This window comes from Lemur catta, chromosome 18, assembly GCF_020740605.2.
Source record: "Lemur catta isolate mLemCat1 chromosome 18, mLemCat1.pri, whole genome shotgun sequence".
Classification (NCBI taxonomy): domain Eukaryota; kingdom Metazoa; phylum Chordata; class Mammalia; order Primates; family Lemuridae; genus Lemur; species Lemur catta.
The window spans coordinates 6,620,914-6,636,342 of NC_059145.1; the positions used below are offsets into that span (position 1 = coordinate 6,620,914).

Here is a 15,429-nt window from a genome sequence, read left to right on the forward strand (position 1 = left end):
ATGGGCCTTCCCCGAGGCTGCCTCTTCTTTCCCAAACTCTAAACTCCCCGGGCCCCCATTGCTCTCTCCCTAGCCACCTTTTGGCCTCCTCAGAATGGTTCCCAAATCCTCCTTTCCATCCCAGCTGCAGCCATTCCCCAGTCACCCCTTAGAAAGGGATCCCAGCTCACTGCAGCATCCCTGACTGGCTCCTCATAAAGGGGTCTCTCACCTCCACTTCCCACCCTGGCTGCCTCTCCAAGTGCCAGTCCCGGTTTCCAATCATCTTTTAAATGTTTCAACCTGACAAGCCGCAGCACATCAAACCACACAGGTGAACCCCAAGGCCCCAGATGGGGCGGGGGAAGGGGGTGCCCTGCACGTGGCCTTAGTACCCAGCACTCCCTGAGCGCTGTGCCCAGGGTGGAGAATGCAGCCTCAGTGTGCCCTGGGAGGTGGGGGCTAGTGGGCCAGTGGGGACAGCCTGGGCAGTGGGGGTGTGCGGGGCAGGGGGGTGCACAGGGCAGAGGTTGCAGGGGGCAGTGGAGGTGCCAAGGGCAGGGTGCACAAGCAGTGGGGATGCACTGGGTGGTGTGGTACACAGGGAAGGGGGTGCAGGGGGCGGTGGGACACACGGGGTGGCTGGGATGCACAGGCGGTGGGATACATGCCAGCCAAAGTGGCGGCCAGCTCTCAGCCCCAGCTCACCCAGGACAATGGGCTGACTGTGCAGTCCCGATTTTGAGTTTTCAAGAGAAGCCTGAAATCCGGATTTTTATGTGAATTCTCTAGTTTTCTGAATGTTATATCTGCCCCCTGGGGGGTGAATGCCCTGCACACTGCCACCCGGCTACCTCTGGATGGATGCTTTGCCCACAGTGTCATGTCTTAAACCCGACTCACACAGGCATACGTCTGAGGCGGAAAGTTCTTAGATCAAGGGCCAGGTTGGCTGTCAGGCCAGCTCACCGGCCGGAGAAGAGCTGCTGGGACCAGAGTCAGGGCCTGGGCCACCAGGACAGTCCTTCCTTCCACTTGTCCCTGATCTCCCTGTGTGTTGGCTTCACTCGCCTTTACCCTGGGCGCTCTCCACATGAGGGGGAGTGGTCCTGGCCCCACTCCTCACTGCAGCCGGGGACAGTGGAGGGCCACCTCCAGGCGGGAAAAGTCATGGGGAGGATCCTGATTGGCTCAGCCCAGGTCACGTGGCCAACCTGGACCAATCATTGCATCCAGGATCTCCACCTCCCTTTGCCAGGCTGGTCAGGTGCTTTCCCCTGGGGAGGAGGCCCTGTATGATAATTGACAGGACCACAGGTGCGAGGCTGCCAAAGGCAGGGTGGAGGACCTGAGCCCAGACAAAATATGTTAAGTAGGCAAAACAATGGGTAGCAGAGAAACTACAAAACCCCACAAGATGGAGCCATTCCTCCAGAAAGCCCAGTTCCCAAAGGGTAAGAGACTTCTCAAGGCCAATATTAGGGTGGGGCGGAGAGTGAAGTCCAAGTTGGATCCGAAGGCCGTCCTTTCCCCTTTACCATGGAGCTCACTGAGGCCACCGGCCTCCCATCGTGGTCTCCCTCATGGTCTGAGAGGACCAAACAGCGCCACTGCCAGAGAGCTCACAGCCTGCCGCGGCTGCCCGCCACTGCTCCTTAGGAAGGTCCTCCCCAGCCTCCTTGTGTCTGCTCCCTGCTGGCGCTGACCCTCCCCGTGAGGGCTACACAGAACAAAGCAAAGCCACGGCCCCCTCGACTGCTTTCAGCGCCCTAGATGAAACAGGATGGCCCCAGTCCCACCCCGACCTTCTGGGGACTTCTCTCCTAGGCCATGGTTTAAGTCTGTCCTTCGTTGCCCATGGCATCTGCCAGCCCTGACGACCCTCTGAAACTCCCTTTGCTTAACGTGGCCAGAGCCAGTTTCTGTTGCTAGTGCCCCAAGCCCTGTCCACGCTCTGGACACAGCCTGGCAGGGTGGAGCTTCCTGGGCGGAGCCTCTTGCTCTTTTGGCTTCTCCCCCAGCCCAGCTCCCCATCTATTTTCTGTTTCTGACATCACTTCCCCAGGCTGGAGAGCTCTGAATCATGTTTGCCTCCTCCCCCTCCCTCGCCCCCCACATGCAACAGCCAGATGCGACATCTCCTCCTTTGCAGTGTCTCCCACATCCATCTCTCTCACTCCATCCTGCTCGCCGCCGGGAAGGGAGGCCTCGTCATTTCTTGCCTGGATGACCGCCACAGCCTCCTGGCTGGTCTCCTTGCCTCCAGCCTCTCCCTGCTCTCATTCATCCTCCATGTGCTGCCAGATTAATCTTCCTTAAACAATGCTCACTGCCTGTCACTCCCCAGTGCAGAGATGTAGCCAGCCCTGTCGCTCGCTGGCCCCCCACAGGTGCCGTCTGCTCCAGCTGGGCTGCAGCCCTCCGGCTCCCCTGTACACCACTGTCACTGGGGGCTGTCCATTCTTCCTCCTCCCTTCACTCTCTGGCCAAACCCCACCATGTGCCAAGGTCCCAGCCTGAGTTCCTCTCCTCTTCTGGCCTCAACAAGTATCTGGGTAGAGGGAGGGAGTGAAGCCACAGGCCAGCCTGCAGGCCAGCAGGTGGGTTGCTCTTGCCTGGCCCATCTGGGCTCTCAAATGTTGCTGTGGCCCTTGCCACCTCTCTGCTCTGCATGTCCTGGAGACCCACCCTGGCTTCCAGGCTATTGGTAGTCATACCTAGCCAGGTCACTCTGGTGACCCATCCTGCACCATGTCAGCCTTCCTTCTCAAGCCCCTCATGAATGCTCATTATCTGAGAACGAGCTCCTTGCCAAGATTCCGGACCTGCAGGGTCCTGCCCTTGACGCGCTCTGCCAGTTTTGCCAACCCAAGGCCCCCCCCCATACACTTCAGGGCTGTGCCACGCAGGGAGGCCAACAGCAAGCATGCCCGCCGCTGACGGCACAGCGCACACTTGCGAGCACTCACTGTGGGCCGGCATGGGCTCCGTGTTCCACGTGGAATGGCTCGTTTAGTCCTTGCAACCCTCTGAGGTAGGAACCTTTCATTAGCCACATCTCCCAGGTGAAGACACTGAGGCACGGAGAGCTTAAATAACCTGCCTAGTTCACCCAGTTTAGGATTCTAATCCACACCATCAGCTCCAGAGCCCGGGCTTTGAAGCACAATCTTCCAGGGCCTAACTGACTCTCCCCCACCTCGGCTCCCAAAGAGCCAGCAGGGAAGCTGCCCCTCCGAGCCTAGAGAAGTCAGTCATCCTGCAGGGAAAAGCTTAAGAGGCCTTTGTCCACTCCCTGCTTGTGGTCACTTCAAAGGGTGGGGATGACCTTAGTCAGGAGCAGCACTGTACTGGAGCCAGCTCACCCTGGCTTAGGAGAGCCAAACATCAAAATTTCTAGAATTTTGTAAGCCAGTTGACATCACATTGATAGCTTGAAATAGGCCACGGGAATATTCACACCATGAAGCCAACTGTAAAACATTCATCAGGACACCACTGCTGGAGAGGGAATACTGACCACCCTCAGAAGGTGTCCTGGCCTTTCGGTGGTGAGTTTCTGGCAATTCACACCAAAGACAGGGCCCCGAGTGGAGCCAGGGGTCTAGAAGGAAAGGGGTCTTGAGAAGACCAGGTAGGACTCAGAAATGGATCTCTCTCTGGTTGTGTGATGCCTAAGGATCTGGAAGAAGAAGGTCTCTAGAAAAGTGTCGGGGCAACTGCAAGACATCCAGGTAGGCCCAGATTCTGGCCGGACATGCCCGGCATGGAAAGATGGCCAGACACCAAGGACAAAGCCATGGCTGAGAGGCACGGACTGAAGGACCATGCTGGAAAGGCTGAGTGCAGGTCCATCGAGGCTCCTGGGAAATGCCAGAGCAGCACAGGACGGGAGGGGGTTTGGAGGAGGAAGACCAGGAGGGGCTGAACCCTGCTGCTGACCTCTAAGAAAGTGGCAGTGGGGGCTGTCATGGGGCAGGAGTGGTGGGAGCTGTAGCTTAGTTGTTAGAAAAGGAAGAAAGTTCGTCCTGGTGAATGTATCACACTTAGAGTTCTTTGAGTGTAAGCAACAGAAACCGATTCTAGCAAATTTAAGCAAAAAAGGGAAAGTGCTGACAAGAGACTGAGTTGTTGAGAGAAGAAACAGAGGCTGAAAAAACAGGTTCTGAAGAAGGAAAGGAACCAGGACAGGGGAAATATTTAATACGTAGCTCATTTAGGCCCTGCTGCTGGGATGAAGGAGTCCACGAAACACGCACTAATACTGTATACAAGAGGAGAGGTCATGGGGCGCTGGTGGGACAGGAAATGGGAGCTGGACAGATACAAAACCCAGCAAATGTCTATTGCAGTAGCCATGCCCAGCAGACCTGATGCAGACTCCAGGCGTGATTCTAATAGAGCTGCTCAGTCAAGGGCAGATGAGCAAAGGAAGGAGGGACCCTGAGAGACATGCTGGGATCCCCACAGACCGTCACACCAGACCAGCTTCCCTTTATTATAGGGGTACTGTCCTAGTAGATCAGGGACAGACCGGAAACACACTGTATCTGGATTTCAGCCAGGCACCTGATCTTAGGATCAGCAAATGGAGATATATGAACAGATGACAGCACAGTTAAGGGAATGCAAAACTTGTTGAATGACCAACACTGTTTTCAAGCACTGCAGATGAAACAATGTTGGTCCAGACTCCGGCTTTACTTTTGAGCTGTTCCCTGGTGTTATTCAGCATGGTTATTAAATATTTGGCAAAGTGTATTGATGATACTGGTTAAATCTGAGGATGACTGTCCCCATGCCTTCTTGGTGGACAAGAAACTGAGGGGAGCAGCATACAGCCTGGGTAATAGGACAATGGCATAGGTGACTCCAGCCCAACCTAATCTGCATAACCATAACCCCTGGCTGTGGTGATTGGCTGACACACTGGGTACAGCACTGGGTCTGGACCAGTGATGGAAGACTGGGGCATGTGCTGGGTGGTTGAGGGAAGAGATGCTCCCCACCCCCTTACTGGGCCTGGGCCTCTTAGTATGTACGTAGGAGCTCCTGGCAGCCACGTAGGGACTGTGAGGGAAGAGGCTGTTGGGGAGTGGTGCTGAACCCCCAAGAGCAGAGAGGAGTGAAGGATCTTGGTCATGCTGTTTCCCTGGATACAACCATGCCTGAAGCTAGAGCTACCCCTGACCTTTCAGTTACATGTACATTAAAATCTGGTTTTTTTTTAAGACAGTGTGGGTTGGGTTCCAATAACCGCAGCAGACACACTTAGTGTCCTCTGCTACTCCATGCTAGGCAGGCACAGTGTAATGAGCTCCTAGGACTGAGGAGGGTGTCATTATTCGCCTGACACCCAGAAGCAGGTAACATGGGTGTGGAGGGCTGGGAGTGGGGCTCGGAACCATGTCATGTGACAAACAGCTGAGAGGACTGGCCATGCCTGGTGAGGGGCAGAGGCCACTAGGCAGGAGCCCTGCCTTAGCTGAAAAAGGGGAAGCCATCCTATGTGGCCCCAGAAGGAAGGGCCAAAGAACCATCTGGGGGAGCTGGCTGGGATAGGCTCCATCTCCTTATAAGAAAGTGGTTTTGAACAGTCCCAGTTGCTGGAAGGTATGTGGCCCAGGGCAGTCCCTTTGGTTTAAAGCTCAGGGCTACAGCTGAGGAAAGCCATCCTCCAGAGGACTTTGATAATGGAAGGCTGGTGGTCTGGACAGCTTCGGGAAGCATGAGCACAGGGTGGGCTCAGTGGACAGATGGAGATGGGAATGGGCTCCAGGAGGCGAGGGAGTCAGCAAGGCCACACAGAGAGGTCAAGGTCTCCTCACGTGCTCCCATCAGGCCCCCGGGGGAACCAGACAACTGGCAGTAAACAGCCACACGGCTCGGGGTTTGCCCCCACAGGATTGTGGGGGTGCCGGGTGGAGCCGTAACTGCCCAGTAAGGTTCCAGCTCTCCCAGTTCCTGCAGTGTGACTTTGTCTGACATCTCAATGTCCTCATCTGACAAATGGGGCTAACGCCACCTACCTCCTGGGTTGTCCTGAGGTTTTGATCAGACGATGCGGGCAGAGCCGAGCACAAGCCACGATTACTACTACTACCAGGTTGAGTAAGAATCAAAAACGTAACTGCCTACAGCCCCCAAAGTCTCTTCCCTTTCCCGCCCCAGAGTCTCTCCTCTTAGCAGAAGGAGAATGCGCGTGGGTGTTAAAGGCCTGGACCGGAACCCGGCCTGCCCAGGGCCCCGGGCCCGTCTGTAAACTGGGAATGTCGACACCAGCGCATTGCAGCCCCCTGCCCCGCCGCCCCCTTCCGGCCTACAGTTCGGGCCGAGGGGGCGTCCCCTCCCGTCGGCGCGAGGTCACACGCCAGATCGCCACTGCAGCCCCGCGCCCGGCCACATCTCAGGGGCCGAGGACGGCGGGTGGGGCGGGGGCGGCAGCCGGCGAGGAGGCGCGGTGCGGAGGCCGGACGCTGGCTCCCGGGCGGCGGCCGAGCGCTCAGCCAGGAACTTGTTAACAGGCCCCGAACAAAGAGCCGATAATCCGGCGGGCGGCCGCGGGCGGGCTGGCGGGCGGAGGGATCCCGCCCCTTCCAGCCGGGCCGCCGGGCTTTACCGCGCCTGCAGTCCCCGCGCGGGGCGGGCCGAGGCCGCCGGGCGCCGCGCAGCGCCCACCCTGGGCTGGACGCCGCTGGGGCGCGCGCCCCTCCCCGAGCCCCCGCCGCGGCCAACTGGCTCGGCTCCGCCGGCGCGGGCTCCTGCCGCCCCACGCTCTCGCGCCCCCGCCCGCCGAGCCACCTTGACAACGGGGGTCACGTGCTGAGGAGGCACTACTGCCGCCCGGCCTGGCACCTTTTGGGGACGGCTGGAAAGATGCAGGCCTGGGAAAACCCAGTAGCCCCTCCGCTCCATTGGGCCCGTGCGCCAATTAAGAGGAGGTAGAGCCTAATTCGGGGTGCACTCCCCTGCTGGCTCCTGGGCCCTGGACCTGCTGGCGTGGGGCACGGGGAGTTCCACTGGCCGCCCTGGCTGGGGAGCCGTAGGGCAGAGGTGGGATACAAGTTCCCTTCCCAAGGCCCCGTAGCTTTCCTCAGGGTCTGCCAGGCAGACTCCTCTGGCCTTCCCTTGCACCCTCCCTCCCCCAAATATCAGCTACACATTTGCTTGGAGCTCAAGGTGACCCTGAGCCTTCCAGGTGGACACAGCTCTGATGTGCAGGTACGGGGAGGGTCCCAGCTCTAGGGGACCCACCAATCAGGATGATGCTGGCCCTTGGTGCTCCCAGCATGGCACACTCAGAGACAGGGACTTCAGGGCCCCTCCCCCATCCAAATAGGACCTAAAACTTCCCCTATTGTGGGGACGGGCAGCTGTCACCTAGGGGCCTCCCCATACCTCTCAGCTCTCCTCCTCTCCCACACCCCAGACAGGGCTGGGCTGGGCCAGTCAACCACCACACCTGGGGAGGGAGAGGGGATGTCTGTAGGCCTTGCCCCGGGCCTGAAAAGGGCAGAGAAGCAGCAGCCAGGCCTGTCCCCTATCTCAGAATGGGAGCCTCACCTCAGGCCTCTGCCCTCCCACCTGGCCCCCCAGCTGCACCCTCTCCCACAAAGACGGCCAAGGACTCCCGCACTGCCCCCAGGAGGGGACAGGACTGTGCCCTCTGCCATATCCATCATCAATTGCTGACATTTATTGAGTACCTACTGTGTGCCAGGACTGACATGCATTGGTCCACTGGTCTGCACAGCGACCCTAGGAGGCGGGTTCCTTTATGAGTCCACTTTACAGACAAGGAAATGGAAGACGTGCAGGGAGGGGCCGGATCCAGGGCCAGGGCCAGGGTGAGGCAGGGGTGGGGCGCTCACTCTCAGGGGCTGGCCCTGCACTTGCACCCTGGGCACCTCCCTTGTCTCACCCTAGTCCTGCTCCCAACCTGGGCCCCAGAGCTTACCAACTCACCTGTCCCACCATCTCCATCACATGCCTGGGGGTCTGGCCCCTGGGGGTCACAGGCTGCTCTGGCATCTGACATCAGTGCCTGGGAAGAGGGTGGGCCTCGGGCACTGGCACCCTGACTTTCTGAGGAGGCCTGTTTCTGCCATTGGGGGTGTTCATCAGCTGAAGCAGGACCTCACTCCCGGGCTTGGGGGCTGGGACTCAATTCCCAGCTCTGCCTCACAGCCACCTTTGGCTCTGCCCCAGCAGCCACCTGGTTCCAGGCAATGCAGGCAGCCTCTGCCAGGGTGGCAGGTGCTGGGCAGGTGTGAGCAGTTCCTGCGGGAAACTGTTGCTGAGAGCAGAGCCCAACTCAGGCTCCTGAGGCAGCTTCCCTGGGCACCAGCCACTGCCTCAATAGAGTCATCAAGTCCAATCCTTTAGTATACAAAGAGGCAAACAGCTCAGAGAGGTTAAGTGATTTGTGTAAGATCACACAGCAATCAAATAGAATGAAGATTAGAATTTTGTTCCATCCAGGGCTCCTGCCCTCCTCTGCTGCCATGTCCCGTGTGTCAGAGCTGATCATTACCACTCAGTTCCAGGACAAGCCAAACCTGGATCATCTTCAGAACACCCAAACCACTGCCCCTTGCCACTGGAAGAATTGGTTTCTGAATCAAGCCCCCATCCTTGCAGGGGGTGGTGTAGGTGCAGACTTGGGCGGTGGGGAGGGGGCTTCTTCTGACTAGAGCAATGACTCCTTTCTGGGCCTCTTCCCTGGGGCTGGGCAGCGAGAATTGAAGCAGCTCACACTGAGATGCTTTTTTCTCCTATCTCTGGCCCTGACGCAGCTTAAGTCTCCATCTCTGTCCTAACTCATGCCCCCTCACATGCCAGGGAAAATGGAGGAAGGAGACAAACGAGCCATGGGCACCTGCCAGATTTGGGGTATCCCCGGGCTGTCTCTCTATGTTGCCCATCGATTCGTTACTGTAACTCCAGGAAGCAAAGATAACCCATTGTATAAATGAGGAAACAGGCTGGGGAGTAAAAATCACTTGCCCAAGGACTCGTGGCTTGGATTGGAGCTGGCCCTGTCTGCCTACCAAACCCCTACCCTTTCCACTCCACCTGGCAGTAACAGGGTGCCAAGGCTCCCTAGAAGGCAGGAGGACACTCCAATGCCACTCCTATGGGAGCAGACAAGAAGAACGAAGAGGTAGGCTTGTGGAATTGATTGCAGGAAGCCCAGCTTCTATCTGGGCAGCAAGGGTGGTTGGGGCCCAGGGTGCAGCCTCAGGAACCAGAAGCCCCACACAGGTGCTGAGCACAGCAGCCTGAGACTTGATGCCAACACTATGAATGACACTATTCGCGTGAGAAAACACCCACTCTGGGAAAATCTATCCTGGGGTGGGGATGGGGGTGGGCAGGGAGGTTCCCATTCAACAGATATGGGTATATAACCTGTGTGAGTGACCCACAAACACACAACTCATATGAGCTGGTTTGCTGTCCGTGTGTGTGGTCAGGGTACAATGCCACCTCCCCGCCCCACACGATGGCATCTGGCCTTACTGATCCCCACCGTGGACAAGAGGCTGTTTCTAGCCTCCCTGGAGTATAGCAGTCTGTGTCCAGGGACAGGGATGGGGTGGGCTGAGGGAAGCAGAACAAACTTCTCCCCCCATCTCTGGCAATAGCAGCCCTCCCATCCTGGCCAGAGAACCCAAACTCAAACCAAGGAAACAAAGAGAAACAATAAGCACTTGGCTGGTCGTGACTTGGCACATGTTGGGGCAGGGAGCAGGGTCACAGTGCCACAGAGAACGGCAACACTGTGGGAAGCACTGGAGGAGGAGGCAGCTAGGGCCAGAGGCTTGTGGCAGCTGCCCCAGGGCTGAGGAATCAGTGGTCCGTCTGTCCTTAGCCCACCCAGAGGACATCATTGGGCCAGGATCGCTGTGAGGGGGAAGAGTTGGGGAGGCCTTTGGGAGGAGGCTGGACTGAAATGGGAGTGGGGGCTGGGAGGGGACCTGAGCAGGACAGCGTGGGAATTGGCAGCAGCAAAGGGGTGTGGCCAGGCCTGGACCTAGCTGGAGAGGTTGGGGTGTTGGGTGAGGGGCATGCTGGAGGGATCAAGTGGCACCAGATTTTGCAAGGCAAGGGAGCTGCAGTCTGGAAGCCAGAGTGGGCCTGGGGGTGCCCAGCCCACCTGCAGTCAAAGCCAGAGAGGGCATCCATCCTCCCAGGGGACCAGCCCAATTATTCGGGGCAATAATGAGGGAGGCAGGTGTTTCCCTAAGAGCCCAAAGCGGTCAAAGTTTGGACTCACCCGCAGGCACTAGGAAGTCACAGAAAGCTTGCTAGCAGGTGTCTAGCCCAATGCGGGGGCTTAGTCTGAGTGCAGGAGGTGTAGGAGGGGGTGGGTAGGGGTGGCCACTGCTGCAGTCCAGGTGAGACAGGTGAGGGAGAAAGGGGCAGGGTAGGGGATAGGAGGAAACAAAGCAGGTAAGGGACAAAAGAGCAATGTCACAAGTAGGACTGAGCTGGAGGACTTGGTGACAGATTAGATGTGAAGCGTGAAGGAGAAGGGAGAGCCAGGGGAGACGCTAAGGTTTCCAGCCCTAGGCTGGGGGGCAGGGGGAGGGGATGGCAGGGCCCCTGAGAGGAGGGGGCATGGGGAGAGGGTTGGCCTAGAACCAGCAGGCCGCACAGGCATGCACGTGGATACAAATGTCCCCAGGCAGCAGCTAAGCCCGGCATTGGGGAGTTCACCTAGAGAAGGGTCCCCCACTGCAAGCTCAGGGCAGCCTCCAGGGCAGCACCGGCAGGAAGAAGGGATGTGAGGCTGCAGCGGCCTCTGGCTCCTGGCTGAGGCCATGGTTGGCTACTCCTAGGAGAAGGAGCCAGGCCAGTGCCTTTTGGTTGGGGGTTTAGTACCTGGATCAACCCCAATCCCTGGTTCCTGGGGGAAGCCCCTCCCGACACAGGCAAGGGGATTGCAGTAGGTCAGTCAGAGGACCAGCTCTCCCCTGGGGGCATTACAGGACCCCAAAGCCCAGCCCCCCTCATCGGCAAGGCAGGGGGAGCAAGAACAGGGTATCTCCTAGCCCTAGAGAATTAAGACCTTCCCCTCAAACAGTTGCATCATCCTGGGGGTGGCAGGTGGACAGATGGGTCCAGGCCGGGCCTGAGGAAGGGATAGAGGCCTGAGGAAGAGGAACAGGGGCAAACTGTTGGGGTCAGGATGGGCAATGCCAGATCTTGGTGCTCTTCATCCCCGCCTTCCAGGAGAGCCCACTCTCCCTCCCTGCCCTCAAGAGTGCGGAGGTCTGGGTGACAGGGGGACCACAGGGGCATGTGCTGGCTGTCAGTGGGAACATCCTGTGAGACAGGCGGGTGCTGTGTGCACGGGCACAGAGAGGGCCTGCCAGGTGAGAATGTGCTGAAAGGACAGGCTTTTGTGTGATGTCCAGCAACAGAGGGTGGGCGCGTGGCCTGGGGAGCAGGCAGCTGCAGTCAGTCGAGCTGGACCCCGGCGCCCCCTGCTGGCCGTCCCTCCCTCAGCCACTCACAGACACATTTTTCACTGGCTGCTGTTGCTGAGGAGGTGCTCAGTGGTGGCATAGCAGGAGCTGGGGTCACTGCAGGACCAGCTTGCCTGGGCATCCACATGTGCCCAGAGCCTGTGGGGGACAGCAGGAAGTGGCCCCAGAGAAGCAGGGCCCACCCCCACCCCCTGGCCTTCACCAACTCCTCCCGCAGGCCTGAGACTTGATGCCTGGAGGCAGGCTCTGCTCCAGGGCAGCCCTGCCACGCTTGTCCCACTGGCCAGCTCCCTGGGCAACCTTGGGTCAGGCCCCAACAGGTGCCCCAACAACCAGGGACACAGTTCCCCCGCCCATGGTCTCCTGATGAGTCCATGTGGCAACCCCTCACCTCGGGCTGCGGTGTCCTGACTCACCAACGCCTGTCACCCCTTATCTGCACATGCTCACCTGTGCGACTGCACACAGCCGGCATACACGCCCCTCTGGCCACACAGATACCAACGCTGCATATACCACGCCAGCCTCCCTCACCTCCTAGCACACATGTCAACCTAACACGTGCTCACGTGGGCGACATGCGGCTATGACCACACAGCCCCCCCACACACATCCAACTCAGCAAACATGGCCTGGGCACCTGCTCGGTGTCTGGCAACACCTCCCTGTGTACAGAGCACCAACACCCCCGCTCACCATGGTCAATCCGCACCCCCTGAGTGTTCATCTGGGGAGCTGCACATACACCCCTAACATGCACATGTGTGCAACATACACGTGCCTAGAGGCAGTTCAGCCTCCCAACTTGTTCAGGATGAGAAGGGGAGGCCGTGGGGAAGGTTTGCTGAAGGAGGATGGGGAGGTGACTGGGAGGTGATGGGGAGGGGACAGAGTGGGTAGGATGGAGCAGAGGCAAGGATGAGGGAGGGATGAGGAGGGCGGTCAGGCAGTGGTGGGTGCAGGATGCGTTGCGCAGAGAGACCCTTTAAGGAAACAGCCATCAGCCTCAATCATTGGGCTGGTCCCTGAGCTCTCACTCATTGATCTCCAATCAATGTGGCTTGGCAGCTCAGGAACCCCAATGCTCCCTTCCAACACTCATCTGGTAAGCAGTAGCCTGGCCAGGCAGGGGGGCAATCTCCCAGGTTCTGAGCGCAGCAAGAATCAAGAAATTCTAAGCAAGCCCCAAACCCCCTTGACCACACAAATGGCACCTCTGCCACATACCACCAACACACACACAAGCTCAGCTCCATTAAGTGCATGGGGGCCAGAGACCAGGAGGCCCCAGCAGCTCAGCCTAGGTGGAAGCTCAGGGAGACCAGACAAAGGATACAGGGGAACTTCCTCCCCCCAAACCCCCTCCTAAGGCGAGGGGCCAAGGGCTGAGTTACCCGCAGGTTAGGGTGGCCAATGGGGCATGCAGAGAGGAAGAAGGGCTGTGGAGTTTAAGGGAGAAAGGGAAGCGGGAGGACCCGACCACACAACTCTGACCCCCCAGCCCCCCAGCCCGGGAGGCTAGGACCCACAGCCCCCCATCCCCGCCGCCACGGGGACCGCAGAGCTTTGACTGTGCTGGCTGCAAGGGCTGGGGGCTGGCGTATGCGCCTCCACGCCTGAGTGTGTGCGTGTGCGAGCGTGTGTGGCGGGGACAGAGGAGGACACTGTGCTCTGGACGTGGGCAGAGGCCAGGTGCCAAGCCGGGAGATTGTGAGTGGCTGTCTGGGGCAGATGCTACCGGGAAGAGGTATCTTAACCGCCTCCTCCACCCCACCCCCTTTCCTGGGCACCAGGGTATGGTCAAAACCCTGTAATCTTCGAACCCTCAAAGTCAGGTTCCCCGGGATTGATTCAACCCCCGACCCTGCTACAGGGCCAGGCAACCAGCAAACTTCCCCCACCCGGAGGCGTGGGGCGTCTACACTCGTCAGCCCCGCGCGCTGACAGCTGCTCCTGGACTTGGCAGAACCCAGGCTTCCGGGAGAGCGCGCGGGGAAGCTGCGCAGCAGCGAGAGGCGCCCCCAGCGTCCCGCCTCGCAAAGTTTGGCCTCGCGGGGCTTCTAGCCGGTCCGGCAGCGCAGGTCAGGGACCCCCCAGAGCAGCGAGCGTTCGCGCGCACAGTCCCCTGCAAGCCTCCCCAGAGCGCGCGCGGTGTGACTCACCCGAGCCGCGGAGCCAGGCGGCGAGAACTATGCCCAGGAGCGCCGGCCACAGGCCGGGCCGGACGGCCATGGCCACGGGCGGGCGGGCCAGGCGAGGGGCCCCGCGGGCGGGAGGGCGGCTTTCAGCGCCTCAGCCCGGAGCCCCGGCTCGGGGCGCCCCCGGGGCCCATGCCAGCGGACTGCGCTGCCTCTGGGCAGCCGGCTGCGGGGCGCACGCGGCGCGTGGCTCCCCTGGGCACGCGGGGCACAGCAATGCAGCCGGGGCGGAGCGCAGCGCCAGCCGCGCCGCGCACCGAGCCAGCCGCCGCGCGGAGCCCGCAGCCGGGAGCCGGCCGATGGTCGCCGCAAAACCCGGACTGGAGCAGCGGAGTGGGGCGGCGGCGGGGCGGGGCGGGGGAAGGAAGGAGGGGCCGGGCCGCCCCGCGCGACGCGCGCGGGCCACCCCTAGCACCGGGGATCCCTCGGGGCGATGCTTGAGGCTACCCCAGGGAGGGGCTGGGGTGGTGGGCGGGGAGGCCTCCCACCGCCCCGCGCGGTCCCCAGGGACAGAGGCAGGAGTCTGGAACCCGGAGTGGATCAGTTTTCCGGATCTGGGCTCTCCCAGGCCTGCCAGTCTGCGCACAGGTGGCTCGGGAGGGGCCCAGGCCTGCGGCGACCCCGGCGCGGCGGCAGCCTGCGGAGATCAGCCCAGGGCAGGGGTGCCCCGGGCAGGTTCCGCTGCAGTCCTCACCCCACCCTGCCTCCCAGCCGCGCTCGGAGGCCGTCAGCGTGCCCGGTAGCTGCCAGCAGCTGGGATAGCAGACTGCGGGAGAGCGCGGGGACCCTGGCCCGGAGCGCGGAGGTGCCCTGGCGCCCAATGCCAGGCAGGTCAGACTCAGGGACACCCGCAGTCCCAACCACGCAGCGTCACGGACCCCAGTGGCACGCCTCATAGCGTGACCCAAGGTTTCCCTAACCCCTCCCCGTCGTTCTCTGAAGGAAAACAACCTTAGGGCGCAGCGCATCCGACTGGGCGCATTGTTTGCGCCCTGAGAGCGCAGGGTGCGGAGACGTGGGCGTAAAGGAACGAGCTGGGCTTTGGGAGCTAGAGAGACCTAGGATAGGGTCTAGGTGACTTTGGCTTACAGCTGTATGACCTTGGGCAAGTCACGTCCTCTCCAGGAGCCTCCAGCAGTGACCGCTGCTGGAGTCTTCTGTTCCCCACCCCCATTCCCTAATCGGGTTAAAATAAACAGAGGGCTGCCTTGAAGGAGAAAGGAAATGACAAACGCGCACCATGTGCCTGGGGCGAGTGATCAGGAAAAGAGAGGGTCCTACTCTGGGTCGGGAGGGGAATGAGAAGGGCGAGGGCAGGGCCACAAACTCAAACGCCCACGGGGCGGGTAGATACTATAAATTGGTGCTGCAGGCTAGGCGATACAAGGAATGGTCTTGCTTCCACAAAGAGATACGAGCTCGCCTATATTTCTTGAGACACGAGGCCCTCTCTCGGTCTGTCTTTTGTTTCCCACTTTTGATAGAGAAGGGCTATGAGAAATGTTTTGCTTTCCTCTTAACTCTGCTATAAAAAACATCAGCCAGCGCTCCAGATGCGCGTACAGACCAGGGAGGGCTTCAGCACCAGGGAGGCAACGGACAGCGCTGGGGACGGGCACAGGGATCCCATCCGAAAGGGTAGGTTCTCTTGTGCTCCAGGTACCAGTTGTAGGGGGAGGGGACTGGGGCCCGGTATGGCCATATCTTCCACATTTTCAATAGAAGCTATTGTGTGAGAAATCTCGTGATTTAAGATG

At 59.9% G+C, this 15,429-nt stretch overlaps 1 protein-coding gene across 1 annotated transcript in view; it reads right to left on the minus strand.

Annotated features, from left to right (window-relative positions):
- Positions 1 to 13,953, minus strand: part of UNC5A (unc-5 netrin receptor A) — a 58,566-nt gene extending 44,613 nt beyond the window's left edge. Inside the window, exon 1 of the mRNA XM_045530620.1 lies at positions 13,637 to 13,953. Within this exon, the coding sequence (XP_045386576.1) occupies positions 13,637 to 13,706 (70 nt within the window). The 5' untranslated portion in view covers positions 13,707 to 13,953. The remainder of the gene's footprint in view (positions 1 to 13,636) is intronic.
- Between the last annotated feature and the right edge of the window lie 1,476 nt (positions 13,954 to 15,429).